Source organism: Aythya ferina (genome assembly GCF_964211825.1).
Source record: "Aythya ferina genome assembly, chromosome: 28".
Taxonomy (NCBI): Eukaryota; Metazoa; Chordata; class Aves; order Anseriformes; family Anatidae; genus Aythya; species Aythya ferina.
The window spans coordinates 3,638,787-3,657,025 of record NC_140325.1 but is presented as its reverse complement, the minus strand read 5'-3'; the positions used below and the strand labels follow the sequence as shown (position 1 = coordinate 3,657,025).

At 50.5% G+C, this 18,239-nt stretch overlaps 2 protein-coding genes across 2 annotated transcripts; both read left to right on the top strand.

The window, feature by feature from the left end:
- Positions 1-833: 833 nt before the first annotated feature.
- Positions 834-8,107, top strand: LOC311424787 (keratin, type II cytoskeletal 4-like; the record flags this gene model as incomplete). The annotated part of the gene is made up of 9 exons (XM_084500200.1): positions 834-1,385; positions 2,546-2,760; positions 3,886-3,946; positions 4,271-4,366; positions 5,079-5,243; positions 5,676-5,801; positions 6,202-6,422; positions 6,866-6,894; positions 7,003-8,107. 9 exons carry the CDS (start codon positions 834-836, stop codon positions 7,395-7,397), a joined length of 1,860 nt encoding a protein of 619 aa, XP_084356326.1. The 3' UTR covers positions 7,398-8,107.
- Positions 8,108-11,842: 3,735 nt separating this feature from the next.
- LOC311424744 (keratin, type II cytoskeletal 75-like) lies at positions 11,843-16,529 on the top strand (the record flags this gene model as incomplete). The annotated part of the gene is made up of 9 exons (XM_084500127.1): positions 11,843-12,530; positions 13,333-13,553; positions 14,045-14,105; positions 14,466-14,561; positions 14,680-14,844; positions 14,975-15,100; positions 15,419-15,639; positions 15,760-15,794; positions 16,039-16,529. Exons 1-9 carry the CDS (start codon positions 11,883-11,885, stop codon positions 16,527-16,529), a joined length of 2,064 nt encoding a protein of 687 aa, XP_084356253.1. The 5' UTR covers positions 11,843-11,882.
- Positions 16,530-18,239: the final 1,710 nt, after the last annotated feature.

Below are 18,239 nucleotides of genomic sequence, written 5' to 3'. Positions count from 1 at the left end.
CTGCATCTGCAGCGAAGCACTTCCCAGAAATGACATATTTCTGTTCCATGTATTCTAAGGGGCACATCCCAGCCCAGCCAGACCAGCGCCCCAACTTCATGAACCCCATTCCCCGCAGCATCCCCCCCAAATTCGGCCTCGGCACCATCCCACGCGTGCTCCACCGGTGCAGCCACCACCGGCCCCACGCGGCTCCTCTCCTCCTATTTGGTTGCCAGCACACGGGGCTTCAACCGAGCCGCCTGCGAGAGCCGCAGCCATACCCATGGGAGGAAGAAACGAACGCTTACACGAACGCTCCCAACGGCGTCAGTGCCGCGCTGGGACAGATCCGCCTTCCTGCTCCCCGCCGTTGCTCAAGAGCCTGCCCTGAGCTGGCGAGAGACCCTGGAAGAGGCGGCATCGCCGCGACATTTTGCAGGAGGTCCCGAAACATAATTAAACGCTGTGGTGAAACCGAACCGTAAACAAGCCATGAATAAAAACTCCTTGAATTATTTTGCTAAACTATAATTACACAATAAGGAAGCAGATTAATTAAGTAAAATATAAGTCCTGAAACTGAAGCTTGCAAGCAAAGCAGTTTATTTTAATTTCCACATTATTTCATATGAGATAGAAGTGTTTGCTGTGGGTTTAAAATGTTGGAAGCCATTCCTTGCTGCCAGGCAGACCAAACCCAGTGGATAAATTAAATTTTTGCATCTCAGGCACCTCCTGAAATGTATATAAGGAGACGGGCCGTGCCTCAGAGAAGCCAAAGGAGAGCTCCTTCCTGCACCCTCCGCTCCTCTCTCGCTCCGCTGCGTCGCTGTGTCCGCTCCCCGGCCGCCATGAGTCGGCAGTGCTACACCTCCAGCTCCCTCCTGGGCAGACGGGGCTTCTCCTCCGCCTCTGCCGTGTGCGGCCTCGGCAGGGCCAACAGCAGCTCGGCCTCCGTCTGCCAGCCGGCGGGACGGCGCTGCGGGATCGGTGGCTTCAGCAGCCGGAGCGTCTGCGACCTGGGGAGAGGGCAAAGGATTTCCTTCGGCGGCAGCTGCCGCAGCGGGGTCTACGGCGGCGCTGGCGTGGGACGTTGTGGTGTGGCTTACGGCGGAGGCCGCTTTGGCGTGGGCACGGTCGTGGGGTTTGGTAACTGCGGAGGCTACGGGGGCCTGGGCAGCTTCAGAGGCCTTGGGGACGGCGTGGCGATGGGAGGCTATGGCGGCGGCATCGGCATCGGCCTCGGCGGAGGCCGCTCGGAGGGGATTCGGGGCGTCAGCATCCACCCGGAACTCCTCAAGCCCCTCTGCGTGGGGGTCGACCCCGAGGAGTGCCAAGTGCGGACCCATGAGAAGGAGCAGATCAAGAACCTCAACAACCAGTTCGCCTGCTTCATCGACAAGGTGAGCCCCCGCTCTCCGGGCTGTCTCTAGGGACAAGCCAGTGGCTGCTTCGCCCGGCGCCCCCATGTCTTGCAATGGCTCTGGTAGACCATGCTCCCGACACGGAGACTGCTTGGATGTAAGCCTTGTTCCAAGGCAACCACAACGGTATCTGATGTCCTGATGGTCACCAGCCTGCTAAATAGCTAGAACAGGAGCAGCTCCAGCAGTAAGTCAAAGCCTGGGAGACGAGGGACGGAGACGCTGAAATGGTCTAGAAGGTTGTTCCCAGCCTAGATAATGCTGTGCTTCTAGGACATGTGTTGTCTTCAGTTCCTATCCTACTTCTATAAACTCCAGGGGAGTTGTATTTTTTTACAGTTCACTTCATCTTGCAGAAGTAGAAAGATAGATGTCTGGCTAAAATGAGATGAACAACTTTATTTTTTCTGTCCCTCTACTCTGAGGGCAAAAGAGTTTTACGATTTCCTAAACAAATGTAATTTCTTGTTGTTACCTTAGCAAAGCCTAAGGGTTTTTCATTGCTGTTTAGAGATTCATTATAGAAAATGATTTTTCAAAGAGCAGAGGAACCTTTGCTCCATCTGATCTTGATTTTCTTTGTGAGCTGTTCTGCAGCTGAAACAACCAAGCCCATGTAAAAGGAGCCACCCTACTTCCTCCCATTGAAAATGACTTATTCATGATACATAAAGGTTCCCAAGTACTAGAGAGCTCTTTAATCTAGAAGTGAAAGGCATGATAAGTATCCGTGGTTAGAGCTTAAATCAGATACATTCAAATGAGCTCCTGGATGGCGCTTTTAGCACCAGGAAAGACTCATTACTCTAATCAGCCCATCAGAGGAGGCAGATGATCCTCCTCCAGCCGGTTGTCACAGGGAGGAGGCAGAGTTTGGTTGAAGCTTGCTTTGGTCAAAGAGATGATCAGGCTCAACACAGAGCAAATGCATGGATGTCGTTCAGCCTCGGGAGTCCTGGGTGGCACCGGGCTTAGCTGGGAGAAGATGCTCTTCTCACTCAGGCTGCTGAGAAATCAGCACTTAACCTTTGGCATTTCTGATTTTATTTTTATTTTTTCCTCCTGGAAGTGGAGGGATCTGAAGTGCCTTTGCCCAGGATGAGAGGTGTGGATGACTCTTGCATCTCTTCCTTCCCCAGGTCCGGCTGCTGGAGCAGCAGAACAAAGTGCTGACCACCAAGTGGGAGCTGCTGCAGCAGTACGTCCTGCCGGCCTCTAGGAGAAACCTGGAGCCTGTTTTTGAGAATTTCATCTGCAACCTGAGGAAGCAGCTGGAGTGTGTGCTGGGGGAGCGGGAGAGGCTGGAAAATGAGGAGCGGTGCCTGAGGGACCTGGTGCAAGAGTACAAGTGCAAGTAAGTAGCATGCAGAGAGAATATGGAGGTTGGGGTGTTGGCTGGCCTGGAGCAGACTTTTGGAGCGTGAAGCCAATGCAGCAGCAGCAGACAGCTCAAAAACTGGAGCACAGGGAGGGAGCAGGGCAGGGCCCACCAGCACTGGGCTGGATTCTGTGCTGGGGTCCCACTGCTGCATCTCAGGTGCAGGTGATGCACTGGGAGAGCCCCCCCTGCAGTATTTCCTGAGGGTGAGAGACAGGGAACCTCTTTTCCTCTCCCTAGCACTCCTGCACTCCCCTGTGGTTTTGCTGTATCAAATCTCCCATGTCATCTGTGGCTCCCTCAAATCTCCTGCCCCAAGTGCCATCCATTCCCGCAGATCCCTCAGCCCATTTGTTTTCACCCCACACTTAATCCACATAGTCTCCACTGGGGTTCATTCCCTCTTCCCAGAGGAAATGTGGGAATTGTTTTTTTTTAATCTAAGATGCAGATATTCCTTAATAGTTCCCTGTGTGCTGCACTAAGCCGTGAACCAGGACACACGGTGGCTGGTGATAGGACGCATATAAGAGTAGTCTTCTCCAAAGACCTTACAGACAAGCCTCTCAGATGTTTTCTCTCACTGAGCCACCACCAAGGAGGTCAGACTCATCTTCTGAAAGTTCTTCCAGGTCCCAATTACTTGGTCGTTACACACTGGCTTTCCTTTTCATGGCACCATGGAGTTTCACAGGTTGCTCAAGCTCCTGACCTCCCTTGGGGCACTTTGGCCACAGTCTCCCCATAAAGCTGAGAGCAGAGTCCTGGATGCTTCCAAAAAACCTCACACACAGCAGCAGGGCTAGAAGCAGCAAAGCAAGCCTTCAGCTTGGTACACGGTTTGGCATTTCTAGTGGTTTGGCCTGATTTACTGCCATCTCACACCAGCCACCGATACTGCTGGCGTGGGCTATTTAAAACTGCTGAACAAAGCTCAGCACAGAGGAAAAAAAAATAACAAGAAAGCAAAACTCTAATAAGAGGTACAAAGCAAACAGGGAGAAGCCCTGGTTTCAGTCACACTTTCCGTGCTGGCTGCTTGGGTGGTGGGGATGGGACCACCGGGACTCAGCAGCCCACCCCTCTCCTTTCCTCCTGCAGATATGAAGATGAGATCAACAAGCGCACGGCTGCGGAGAACGAGTTTGTGGTGCTGAAGAAGGTGAGTTGTGCTATAGACAGCACCAGTGAGCTCAGCTGAGGGTGGCTGGTGTGTATGCAAAACCTGGGCGTGGGGCCAGGGAGTGAAATGGAAAGCCACGGCACCATGGCACTGCCTGAACCCTCATTGCATAGCCCCAAAATTGAGGCAACCCATCTGGGTCACCTGGTGAACCCTGCCAGGTTGTAAGCACGCATAAAGCAAAGCCAGGCAGCCTTAGGGGCTGGCCATGGAGAGGCTTTTCCAAATCTAACAGAGAAAAGGGGCTTTGCCACAGTGTTTTTTTCTTCACCTCTTTTCACCAAATCCACGGTGTCTCTCCAGGATGTGGACTGTCTCTACCTGACCAAGGAGGAGCTGGAGGTGAGAGTGGGTCTCCTGCGGCAGCAGCTGGAGTTCCTGAAGTGCATCTATGCTGAGGTAAGAGCGCACTCATTTGCTGCAGCAGACTCAACACAGGGAAAGGTGTCTTTTCTGAAAATCCTACAGGTGCATCCAAAAAAATCTATATCTCTTTATGTGTTTGGTAGCAATGCTGTTACACACGCTTTGGGCAGGCACAGGGTGGATTTGGTGGTCTCCTGACTGCAAAAGGAGGGAACTTTTGCATGAAAAAAGCCCCTATAATTCTCATCCAAACCATGCCTGGAGCCATGGAAACATCTCACTCTTGAAAACACAGATATTTTTAGCATTTCACTTTTTTAGCTTCTTAAGTCATAATACATTGGCTTTTGTCCAAAACATAGCAAGTTCCTAACAGAACACACAGGGGACACCGTGTTTGCTTTCCACCTTTTCTAACCAAATACTTCCCGGGAGTCTGCAGTGCCCAAAGCACTCACCCCGAGGGATGCACAGCCCACAGAACTGCTGACGCAGCTGGCAACACCGGGCTGCATCCAAGCGAGTTGCTCCACCAGGACTCCCCACCCTCCTTGGGGAATTACCTGCAGCAATCCCATATTGTGCCAACAACAGGTCCTGGCTGCCAGCTCTTGCTGGAAACCAGCCAGCCATCTGGAGGACCCCATACCCCAGCTGGGCATTCATGGGACAACCTTCCCCAGCCATACATTTTCTCTCCAGACCCCCCCTTTGCTGGGTCACTGACCTGTGATGGATCTTGCAGGAGAGAGCTCAGCTGGATTGTCAGCTCTGTGACACCTCAGTCATCGTGCAAATGGACAACAGCCGTGACCTGGACATGGAGGGCATCATCAAAAGTGTTGAGTGCTGCTATGAGGAGATTGCCCAGAAGAGCAAGGCTGAAGTGGAGGCTTTCTACCAAACCAGAGTGAGTATACACACCACCAGCACAGATGGCAATGAAATCCCCTGGCCAACAGAACCCTGAGGACCATTTCTGTCCTTCATGAACCCCATGGTGTGCATGCACTGTAATTTGCTCAAGAGACTCATGCCAAAAGAAACAAAAAAAAACCCAAACCACCTAAAAACGTGTTTTACAAATTCTCCATCAAAACAGAACCTAGCAGATCATGATGCTGCTCCAGAGAGGTCTCCTCTGTGCACACCCGCCAGGAACACCATCCCCTTCCCAAAGGGCAAGTGCTTAGGGCCCACACGGGGCTGTTGCCTTGTCCAGGCTGAGGTCACATCTGGGTGCTTCCCTGGAGCACCAGCGTTGGTGCAGCTCCGGAGCATCCCCACCTTCCCTGGAAGGGGCGATTCAGGCGCTTAACGTCACCTTCTTCCTGCACCGCAGCTGGAGGAGCTCCACAGCAGCCGTGGCAAGTTCTGTGACGACCTGAGAAACAACCAGAGCGAGATAGCCGAGCTGAACAGGATGATCCAGAAGCTGCAGTGCGAGTCAGATAACGTGAAGAAACAGGTAGGACAAAGGGCTGAGTGCATGGGTGTGCATCAAAGGGCTTCGTCCTCACCAGCTCCTAGCCTGCAAGGCTGCACAGAAACCCCTGCCCCCGCCAGAGTTTGCATTCGTAGCTTCTCATCTTGAGGCTGAAGATAGGCAAGGAGGAGTATTTATTTCCACCCAGCAGAAGCCACTTGTCTTGGCTAGAGCAGAAATGATGTTGGCTGCATGCTCCCTATGGGGTGCAGCCAACACATCCCTCACTTGTTATCCCAAAGAGCTTGGCCATAGCAGGGGTCCAGCCAAAATCTAGGCTCTGGCAGTTCCTAACTGAGAAACAAAGGGGATCAATGTGCAGCTCTGCAGAGATGCTCTCCATGTCACAGCCAAGCACCCTCTCATCTGTCACCGTTCGCAGATCTCAGCGCTGCAGACAGCCATCTGTGACGCTGAGCAGCGGGGCGACTGCGCCCTCAAGGATGCCCGGCAGAAGCTGATTGACCTGCAGACTGCTCTGCAGCAGGCCAAGGACAAGATGGCATGCTTGCTGAGGGACTACCAGGAGCTGCTGAACGTCAAGCTGGCCCTGGACATTGAGATTGCCACTTACAGGACACTGCTGGAAGGAGAAGAGAGCAGGTAGGTGTCTCCTCAGCTGCAGCTTGCAGAGATGCCTGGCGAAACCCAGCAGGGGAGGCATGAGAAATGCTGGGTGGCTGCAGCTCCCCATGGGTGCAGAGCAGAACAATGTCCCTTTTCTCTCCCCATGAGTGCAGGGAGGAGTGCTGCTTCTGTTCCCTCCTCATCCTCCCAAGGCAGCTGGATTGCAGCACACCAGGCGTGCCATTCAGATCCCCCTTTTGCAGGACAAATGGATAGGGATGGGATATTCAGACATCCATGGGATTTAGGGGTCCAACCCCACAGTTGTTCAGCGAGCAATAGGGACACCCAGGTACACAGAAAAGCTGAAAGATTTGCAGGGTTTCTAAGGAGGCGATAACTGGGTGGCATCTCCATTTGCTCATTTGTTTGGGGAACATTTCCCTAAGCACATCTTTGAGACATGTCTTTTCCAACAGGATATGCACTGGCAACCCGGTGAGCGTAGGTAAGCCAACGAATCATCCCCTTCCTTCCCTTTTAAGCTTGTAAGTTTCCTTATGAGCCGGGCTTGAGCTGCTCTGGGAGTGACACGGGACCTGTTTTTCTCTCGCAGCCGTGGTCAGCGGCGGGGGCACGGTCGGGGAGTGCCGATCCCTATCTGGAATCGGAGGCAAATGCGCCGTCAAGACGGGAGGAGCCGGCGCGGGCTTGGGGGTGGTCTCCTCCTTCGGAGTCAGCAACGCCGGCTTTAGCACCCGCAGCGTGGACTGTCTCCCTCGGGTGGGGGGCGGCTTTGGGGCCAGGAGCGCGGTGAGCTGCGTGGGCCGGGAGGTGATCACCGGTGCCGAGGGGGTGCAGTGTGCCCCCGGCGTGGCCAACCTGGGGAACGTGGTGTGTGCCGGTGTGGAGCAGTGCAGCCCAGGAGCCGTCATCATCCCCGGCCCTGGGGTGTGCGGCGCCGGGAGCAGATACAGCACAGCCGTGCGCGTGGTGAGAACAACCCGGTAGAGGTCCAGAAGGGCGACGCCGCAGCACATTTTAAAATAATCAGCATTTCTGCAATAAAACAGTATTCCCCTTCCTTCTGACAGCTGAAGCACACAACCACACACTGCCCACACGCACGCAATTAGGTTGGTAGCTCTGCCGAAAACGGTTTGCATGATCACAACCCACCTTCTCTTTCACAGTCCTCCGGGGGGGCGGGGGGGGGGGAAACCAACCCCCCAAGACCTCAGCCAGGTGAGATTTTCATTTCAGACAGGCTAGAGCTGTCTGCTCGCATCATTCTGGCTCTTTGCTCAACCCCTTTTCCACAGGGATTTGCTTTCCCTAACACAGCTATTGCAAAAGGATTAAAAATTTGGTCATCCCGATTTCAGAAAGAGAAGCCACATCTGAAATTGTCCAAGATGGAGCTGAAGCCATTATTTTGGCTTCTTTAATGACACCAGAAAATCCAATTTTTCCTGTTTATGAGAGGGTTGGTAATGGTTATGTAAATTGGTCCAAGTTGCTACACCAGGTTTGGTAGAGCAGATTTTAATTACACACTGACGAGCACCTTATATTTCTGTAGTTAAATGCATGCGTTGTTTTTCCTGTGTGTGTACTAGATAGACGGATTTAACGCTTTTAATGTGTAAGTGAACAGTTGATTATCCTTCGCTTACTCCAAACTTTCAGCTGTACCTTCAATAAACTACATGCATAATTCATGCTCTGCTTCATGGGTTTTATTTCCCTCCCTGCCCTTACAAAAGCAGGGATGTTTTCTCAGACATGAAACTCCACAAGGGTGGGGATTGTAGCTCAAAAGATGTGAAGTTTTAACAAAGTTTTCAGAGACTTTGTTTGCTCTCCTTCCTGATGCACTTTTGCATACCTTTATTTCATCCAGAGATGAGCGTGGTCACAAGGAAGTCTGGAAACTCAGCATTAAGCAGGGAATTTAACCTCTTGTGGGATGTGCAGCTCCCTTGGGATCTCTGGAGGCAGAACAAAAAGCAGCCAGGCCCCCGTTTAAAGCAATCAGTGAGAACCAGCTCAGGTGGAAGCAAAAAACCAACCAACCAAACTGAAGCCCTCTCACAAGAGTAGGTTAATTTTCAAATGAAAAAAAACTCTGCCTTTCCAAAATACAGCAGCAGGCCCTGTCTCCTTGAACACCCACCTTCTGTCAAACACCCAAGCCTACACAAACATCAGGGGCCATGGGCTGCAGACAGGTGTCACCCCCTGACACCAAGGAAGGCAGAATTCCTTTCAGGTGGCTGAGCTTCAGGTAAGGTCAGGTTGCCTCATCCTTTTTCTGTATGAGGGTCCCCAGTTTCCAAGGTGTGGAGACCCGCAGGAAGGTCTCTGCATCACGACTGGAAAGGGTTTGCCGTGGTGGCTCTCACCACAGCTGGATGCGCAGCTGCCTGCCAGGAAAACCGTCCGCCCCCGACGGCTGCTTCCCTCCCACGGCTTGCTCAGGCACCACCAAAAACCCCCGAGACATCTGCACTCCGAATTGCCCTTTGGAGAAATCTGTCTCTCTTCTCCCAGTCTGGAAGCAGCGCAGGGTGTGGGCAGGTTAATTTACCCCCTGAAAGGTGGACTGAGCAGTGGATGTCACAATTTATTTCCTGACTTCCTGCTCCGCTTCCTAGACTTTGCTGCTGACTCATGGCTCGTCTGCCCCATCCGACCACGTCTCGCTCCCTGACGGAGGAGCTCAGCCACCCTGCCGGGCTCAGCCTGCCCGTGCCAGTGCCATGGGGATGCACCCACCGCCGGTTCCTAGCAGCTGAGCATCCACCACTGCTGCTCTCGTGGTGGGTTTGGGCTCCCTGCGTCTGCTGGGCTTTTCGGACAGAAAGCACAAAGGTTTATGGGATGTGGTCACCTTGGAGCAGATTGCTAATTATGTTTTAACAAACAATATGGCTTAGCAGCACTGTCTGGGTTGGTGGGTGGTGAAATCCAAACAGATCATCCCTTGCCGAGAAGGCAAAACCCACCCACCTAACGAGGATGTCTTCCGAAATGGTTATCTTCAGCTTTTCTGTCTCATTGCATATGACTCGGACTTCATCTCATTTGTATGTAAATAACAAGCTGAAACACCCAACAAGAAGATGCCAGTGCCCTAACAGCTCATAATGTATTCTGATCACCTCCCTGCAAAGCAAAGAGTGCACACCAATAACCAGACGGCTCCCCAGGGTACCAAAGTGGCCCAGCAGCTCTTGCATTTCTGGGAGAATGCCTTTAATCGTCCCTGCCCTTCTCAACTCCCCAGAATTGCAAAACTCATGGTTTTTGCTGCCTGCCTGGAGACATTCAAGTAGAACAGGTTGTTTTGGAGAAAAAAAAAAAAAAAAAAAAAAAAAAAAAGGCCAGCAGTCCAGATTGAGGACATTTTGGGGGTGGTTGGAGCTAAATCCCACTCGGTGTCATTCGGGATGTGTACCTCTGCTGTTTGGTGGAGACTAGCAGAGCTGATCCAAACAGACAGGTGTGAAAAGCCACATCTGCCCCTGGGTACGGAGCCCACAAATGCCAGCTCCTGCACACAATAAACAAGCCCAGTAAAGAAATGGTGCATCTCCCCCAGCCTCGCATACCTTGTGACAGCGGGCTGAAAGAAGACAAGTGTGGGAGCCTAAAATGACAATTCCCTCTTTCTTCTGGCAGCCCCTCCCTTAATGCCATTATATTCATTCACCTCTAATATCTGATCAGAACTTGTTTGTCAGCTTCAGGACAATCTGCCCTTACTGGGGTCAAGAAAGCATGAAGACGATCTCATTTTCCCATCGCACCTGGGCTTTGAATTTTATGCAAATCATGAAGACGTTCATAAATTTCAGGTAACATCCCAGGTAGCTTCAGCCCAACATTCTTCCAGAGAGAAGCAAGCCGATGTGCACCAACCAGGAATTTCATACTGCAATGTTCAAATTCAGTCTGAGTGACCCAACTGTCCTGGTTTGAGCCTGACTGGCAGCATTTCTCCAGGGATCATCAGACATTTGATCTTCTGTAGTTGGTAGGACACGAAGCACCTGCTTAATTTTTCTTCCAGAGATGCCAGTGGGACTTTAGCTCATACTTAATGATTTTGTGCCACTGGGGCACATGAGTGAATTTCGAAGGCATGTGGAGTCCTGTCCTGCAAACACAGAGGCAGATGTTTAAGCCCTAGTCATGCGCACAGCACGGGCAATGCCAGCAGGAGAACAACATGCTGAAAATGAACAGAACTTTTAAACATGAAGAATAAAATACTGTAAACATTGCAGTTCCACACAGACTGAGAGGCCAGAAAATGCTACCACACCCTATTGACTTTGCTCTTCTTTCCCAAGGACGTCAGGAAATAAAATAAACAGAATTTGTGGGAGTATTTTTCATGCTGGTTAAATCTTTGCTTTTGGCTGCATTTTGAATGGAAAGGTTCAAAGATTTCAAAAAGAAATAGCACCTGTAAAGAGCTAGAAATTCAGGACCGATTGCACCCTAAAGTTAAACATGCAAATAATACAATTCCACAAAGCTGGGCAACATTTTTCAGAAAATCTGCCTCTTTCGTTGAAATGTTTTTCAGATCAAGATGGAAATGTATCAGCCATATCATCAGATGACTGGAGACAATGCAAGGGCCACCTCTGGGTGAGATGGAATTGTCTTCTGGAGATGCCAATATGTCTAGAAAGGCAGCCTAGAAAACCTGCCATAGACTAAACACCTAATATTAAATGGTCAAAATTCGAGATGACACTCAAATATAGTGTCTCAGAGGAAAATCATGGATCAGGACCTCTTTGTGATAGGTATTGAGTCAGCTCAAAAGATGGTCTCTGCCCAACAAGTGTGAACAGTCAAGGGCAACTGGATAAATTAGAGCCCTGAATGAGATGTCAGGCTTCATGAACATCACACCTGCACTTTGCCTTTGGGCAAAGAAATGAAATATTTTCATTCAGATGAAATATTTTTGTTCAGTTTTAGCCGTTTTAGTTTCACTACCTTTCATTCAAGTTACTTCAGAGGAGCCTCCACTAAGCTCCACACTGATCTACTACATCTTGCAAGTAGGGTAGGAGTATCAGGGTAGCTATTTATCTTTTTCACCCTTTTTTGTTTCATTTATTTGGCTTTGCAGAAAGGAAATTAAATGCTCTGCAAGCATATAGCAGCTTTGCAATAGGGCTGAGCAATTCCTGCCAGAAATCACAGTTAGATAACTCTTCTAGCTGAGCAGATTCACACTGGCTCCAAGAGGTGTGTTTGAGTGCAATCACTGTTTAACAAGTTTCAAGAAGACAGCTGGCTGCCTGGCATGTCAAAACCATGAAGGCACTAAATTGATCTCTGGACTTCCATGCAACCAAGCCCAGATCCCCAGAGGGATAAAAAGGGCATCCTGCACCCCCTTCCATCAGAGAGCTGCACTCTCCCAGCTTGCTGCTTTGTGCCTGTGCCAGGCCGTGATCTCCTGCTGCGATGAACCGGCAGACGTACAGCATGAGAGCCGGCGGTGGAGGCAGATCTTACAGCGCTGCCTCAGCCGTCATTCCCAGTGGCAACAGGGCTGGCTTCAGTTCGATGTCTGTGGCACGATCTGGCGGAGGTGGAGGAGGTTTTGGAAGGCTCATTGGAGGAGGTGGCGGTGGCGGTGGGTTCGGCAGCAGGAGCCTCTACAACCTTGGTGGTACCAAGAGGATATCCATCGGGGTTGGAAGCAGCTACAGGACTGTTTTCGGGGGTGGAGCCGGTGGCGGCGGTGGACTTGGTGGCGGCGGAGCTGGCGGTGGTTTTGGACTTGGTCTCGGTGGTGGAGGTGGCGGATATGGCTTGGGTGGAGGTGCTGGTGGGCTTGGCTTTGGTGGGGGACAGGGAGGTGGTGGAGGGTTTGGCTTTGGTGGAGCAGGGGGCCTGGGAGGACTTGGTGGAGGGCTGGGTGGTGGCAGGAGTCCAGCGGGATTTGGTGGTGGCCCACCGGGAGTCGGTACCATCCAAGAAGTGACGGTCAACCAGAGTCTCCTGGCACCCCTGAACCTGGAGATCGACCCAAACATCCAGCAGGTGCGGAAAGATGAGAAGGAGCAAATCAAGACCCTCAACAACAAATTTGCTTCTTTCATTGACAAGGTGAGATTTCACCAAGCGCTGTGGAACCGTGCTAGGGAGCAAGACAGTCTTGTATCTACAAAAATACGGCTTCAGAAATCTTCAGTCTATTGCATATTTCCTATCTGCATGTTTTAATAAAGTAATCAAAAAAGAGCCTACTTCTGAACAGTTACAAGGCAGAAAGCTAGACCTTGAAAACTAGTAACAAGGATTCAGGTTTTGTGCCTGAGAAATAAATTATCTCAAATTACAGTAAGCCAGTTGCTTAGCCTAGCTGTCTCTGCAAGGAATCACAGCAGAGGTGCTGCTTCTTGTGTCCAGCTTTATTGTCTGAAAGCTAAGGTCCTTCTTATATAGACTCAACTTAAGTCCTTTCTCAGCTTTTCTTTGTCTAAATACCTTATATGTAGTACACATGAGCAATAGAAAAGGCAATTAAGTACCTGTCTTTTAACCTGTAGCACTCAATATTAGCATTAATGAAGGAAGATAAATATCACTTGCAAAGAAGGAAAAAACGAAGGATGTTAAAGAAAGCAAGTGATGAAAGAGCTGAACCCACATTTTCTAATGATTACTCATTGGCTTCCTGAATTAAATTGTCTCTAATTAGAATTGTCCACCAGTGGCAAATTTGCTTAGCTACTGGATGGGCAAACATAGCACTGGGTAATCTGGATGATATTCACAGCTGGATTTAACACTCCTGGTTTGGGATTCACTTGGTTTGTGCTATTCATCAGTCCCAGTTACTGCCCCTTGGCCATCAGCACCCTCACAGGCTTATTATGCTAACCCCCTTCTGCTTCCCAATGCTCAGGTCCGCTTCCTGGAGCAGCAGAACAAGGTGCTTGAGACCAAATGGACCCTCCTGCAGGACCAGGGTCAAAAAACCAGTGCAGGCAAAAACAACCTGGACCCACTCTTCGAGGCTTACATCAACAACCTGAAAAAGCAGCTGGCCAACCTGCTCAACGAGAGAGGACGCATGGATGGGGAGCTGAAGAACATGCAAGACCTTGTTGAGGATTTCAAGAACAAGTGAGTGCCTGTTCAGTGGCACATCCAGGCAGCCTGGGGTGAAATGGGATGCAAATGGTTCAGTTTAGCATTAGGCAGTAGGATTCATCTCACTTAAACCTAGCTTTCTCAAGGACAAGCACCTAGTCTGAGATATTCATCAAACTTTCTATGAGAAAGAGAAAAAAAAGGATCTCCAGTCTGTGCTCTAGTCCGTAACAGGTCACCTGATGAATCTCCCTCTAATAAACAGCTCTCATGAGGGACCTGTCCCTGCAAAACCCCTGCCTTCTGGCACAACAGGGGAAAAATGGTCCATCAATTTTTTCCAATCAGAAAATGCAGGCTCAGCCAGGACATGACAACTTGTGATGAGACTTGCAAAGGAAAACCCTCTGCAACTGCTTTACTTAAAACGTCATACCCAGCCCAAATAATCTCGTAGTCCTCCCTGTACAACTTTTCTGTTTATTGAGACATGATCCAGCACGTCTTTCCCTTTACCCCTCTAGATATGAAGAGGAAATCAACCGACGCACAGCAGCAGAGAATGAATTTGTGGTGCTGAAGAAGGTGGGTGAGACAGGAGTTTTAACGGATGCTGAGCATTGCATAGGCTGGGAGAGCCCTAGAGGGTGGGAGATCTCATGGAGCTGCATCCTTCTCCTTTAAAAGCTGACAGTTGAGTTATGGTTTTGGGGGAAAGGAATGAAGGGAGTTGAAAGAGGATGGAAGTAAATTCTTGTCCTACAATGTACATGCTCACCTGGGCTGAACAGACCACGTAGAAATGAAGATGCTTGGCAATGCCAGGAATTCCAGGTCCCAAGGAATCCCAGGTCCCAAGCCCATTTCTGGGCTTGGTCAGTCCTTGGCTGAGCTAAAAAAGAGCTACCAGGTGATGCAGACAGGCCCATAGTTGTTCTTTTCCAGGATGTGGATGCTGCTTACATGAATAAGGTGGAGCTGGAGGCCAAGGTGGATGCGCTGACCGATGAACTCAACTTCCTTCGAGCCCTCTATGATGCGGTACAGACACCCCCTCCCCTGATTTCCATCCTGCTGCCACCCCGGGCAGTGACTGCCATTCCGTGGCGCATGAAGAGGTAAGTACAGCTGGCACGGAACCCTGTGTGCTTCCCCACAGGAGCTGGCTCAGCTCAGCGCGCAAGTGTCCGACACTGCTGTCATTCTGTCAATGGACAACAACCGGGACCTGGACCTCAGCAGCATCATAGCCGAAGTTAAATCTCAGTACGAAGACATTGCCAACAGGAGCCGGGCTGAGGCAGAGGCTTGGTACCAAACCAAGGTGAGCAGACCCCTGGATGCCGTGGATGTATTTTTGGGAAAAGTCACTGCTGTCCCTGTGTGAGGCTGTTTAAGCCACATCTTGCCTGCTTGGAGAGCTCAGACTGTTCACTCTTCCTCCTGAACCTCAGTATGAAGAGCTGCAGGCCACAGCTGGGAAGCACGGGGATGACCTGCGCAACACCAAGGGGGAAATCTCTGAGCTCAACCGGCTGATCCAGAGGATCCGGGCAGAGATAGAGAACACGAGGAACCAGGTAGGAATGGCAAAAGATGCCCACAGAGCACTGCTCTGTGGTCCCTTAGCAGCTCTCTGCTGTCTGGCACCACACTACTGATTGGAGAGACATCAGCAGCCGCAGAGCATGATGTACCAGAAAGGGTACTGCACCACACCATGCACAAAATCATTCTTGTAGATTGGCATTTCAACTCCAGCAATGCTAGCTATGGTAGAATGACCCCAGTCTTAACTGTTGCTCATAAACACCCTGGCCAGAACAGTTTTCTTCCTTGGCTGAGTCTTACCCAAAGAGACAAGCAGCAGTCAGGAGTTCCAACCCCTCCCCTTGCAGTGTGCCACGCTGCAAACGGCCATCGGAGACTCCGAGGAGCGTGGGGAGCTGGCCCTCAAGGATGCCAAAGCAAAGATGACAGAGCTGGAAGATGCCCTACAGAAAGCCAAAGCTGACATGGCCCGGCAGCTGCGTGAGTACCAGGAGCTGATGAACGTCAAGCTGGCCCTGGACATCGAGATCGCGACCTACAGGAAGCTGCTGGAGGGAGAGGAGAGCAGGTGGGAACAAAATCCCTGCAGAAGGAATAGTGAACATCACTGTTCCCCTGCCAGCAGATTGGTTTCCCCACCTGCCTCTGTACTTTGTCTCTGACCTCCCCTTTGTCTGCCCTCCAACAGGCTGAGCGGCGAGGGACTCAACCCCATCAGCTACTGTAAGTATCACTGTGCTCATTGTGCCTTGGGCCCATTGGGAGCAGAGCCTTTGAGCAACCCTGGGAAAAGGGAGGTTTTACCCAATTGCTCCATGTAAGACATTCAGAGCCTACCAGAGCCAGTAGCGGGTGGGGACAGAAGTTGGGTTCAAGTCCCATGGGTCCAAGTCCCGATGATGGTGCTTTCTGGAACTAGGGGGTTGCCAGAGCAGATGTTCAACCCTCTGGTTGTATCTTCCTGCAGCGGTGATCAGCTCCAGCTCTGGACCAGCTGGTGGAGGTGGCCTGGGAGGAGGATTTGGTGGACTGAGCCTAAGCGGAGGAGGCAGCGGAAGCGGTTTTGGCCTTGGAGGAGGAGGTGGAAGCGGTTTTGGCCTTGGAGGAGGTGGTGGAAGTGGTTTTGGTCTTGGAGGAGGCGGTGGAAGCGGTTTTGGTCTTGGAGGAGGCGGTGGCCGTGGAGGCTACAGCTTTGGAAATGGAGGAGGACTTGGACTCGGCGGTGGTGGTAGTCTTGGAGGAGGATTTGGAGGAGGCAGCAGTCTCAGCATCCCTAGCAGTCTTAGCTACGGAGGAGGTGGCAGTGGCGGCAGCAGCGGGCTGAGCACCGGAGGGGGGAATTTCAGCTCTGGAAGTGCAAAAGGCACCAACCCAGGTGTGAAAATCGTCTCCAAAACCTCCTCCAGCAAAAAGAGCATAAAAAGCCAAAGCCTGAAGAATGCTACACAGCCTGAGTAAAACCGGCGCCAGACCCTCCCTGAAACCATCGCTTCTGCCTTGCTCCCGCATCGCCCCCGCACACCACCACCCCTCCACCTGCTCTGCCCCGGCTCCTTGCACCATAGTTCTTAAGCATTTGGGTCCCACCTCAAGAAAAACAGCAGAGCATGAGCTAACCAGATCTCTCAAAATACGTGAAACAGGTTTAAAAGGCAAACACGACTCTAAGTGATTTTCTGAATTGGGAATTGTCCTTTGGGGGATTGGTTTGCTTTTTAATGAGTCTGAGCAGTTTGTAATTGCAGCTACCTGACAGCCATCAGCCAACACAGATCAAAAAGTGGTGCAGATGCAATAACTGGGTTTTTTAGCTTGGTTTTGCATTCACGGTTCTGGCCTGCAGAAGACCAGGGACAGGCTGGGACCTTGGCTTCAATCCAGCCTGCTTTGCCCTCCCTGCTGGAATGAACCAAACTCACCCCTTCAAGTTAAGCAACTTGTTTTCATACACACGTGAGGGATTTTTTTTCTGCTATGTAGAAATACTCAGGAGGTTGCTGAAAGATCCCAGGCAGTGATTTGCAAGCTCGTTGCCCCTCTTAAAATATCCCTTACTATGGGAGCACAGAGCCTATTAGGAGTGATTTCTGAGTCACTGCAAAACCAGCCTGAAGGGCCACGTCCATGCTGCTCCTTGGGGTATTTCGGCTGTTCACCGTGTGGGTTTCTCTGCCAAAAGAGATGTGTTTGGGGAACCAAAAAGTGAAGCCAGGTCTCAGCCCAGCACATGGAAAACACAGCAAGCGGGAGCAGGCACCCAAAGGAACACCAGTGCCCCCCTTCTGATAAAATTTGCCCCTCTAGCACTCCACTCTGTCTTTTTTTATTTTTGTGAAAATACCATTAAAAAAAGAAAATTGCAGCTTTTTATACTTCAGTGATAGCGAAATTATGCTGTTTTCCTTTTCCTCTCTTTTGGGAACATGTCCAATAAAACTGGATTGTAATTTATTTGTTCCTACATGTTTTTGCTCTAAAGCACAACCAGCAGCATGAAATACTCCCAGTGTTCAGTGGAGTGAACGGGAGGAGGCTTTCATTTCACTTTTGGGGGAAAAGTTTCAAAATTCTGATTAAAATAAATGCTGAAAAGCTTGAAATGAGGTGCATGCTGTTACGAAACAAACTGAAGAATGTGGAAAAAGAGGAGGAGGGGGGTGGTTTATCCATCAAGCAACAAAAAAAATTAGTCACCATTCATTTCTTAGCCCATTGCTGTGGTTAATCCAAAAGCCTTTCTTCTTGACAGGGAGGTTTTTGCATGGCTCTACTAGCTCAGACAGAAAAAAAAAATAAAAAATTCAATTTTTGCTTTCTCAAAAGACATAGCAAAACCTAGCATCCGGGGGAGGATTTTATCAGGACAATCTAGACTGAGGATGGGTTTCGGTGAGATGGAACTGAGCAACTTACCACATGATGCAGGTGTTTTGGTCACTGTAAAAGGAGGAAAAAAAAAGGGAAAAAAAAAGAAAACCTCAGACAAACACTCATACCTTATTGCATTTCAAAGAGTCAGACGCTTTGCTCTCCTCTGACCTCTCAACATCCCAGCTTTTCATAACCCTGCACAGCAAATGGGCAGGAGTGAGTGAGCACACACCAGCCCCGCGGGTTTGCAGCAGACGCTCACAAGTGCCTCAGCAAAACCTTGCTGAAACCCAGATG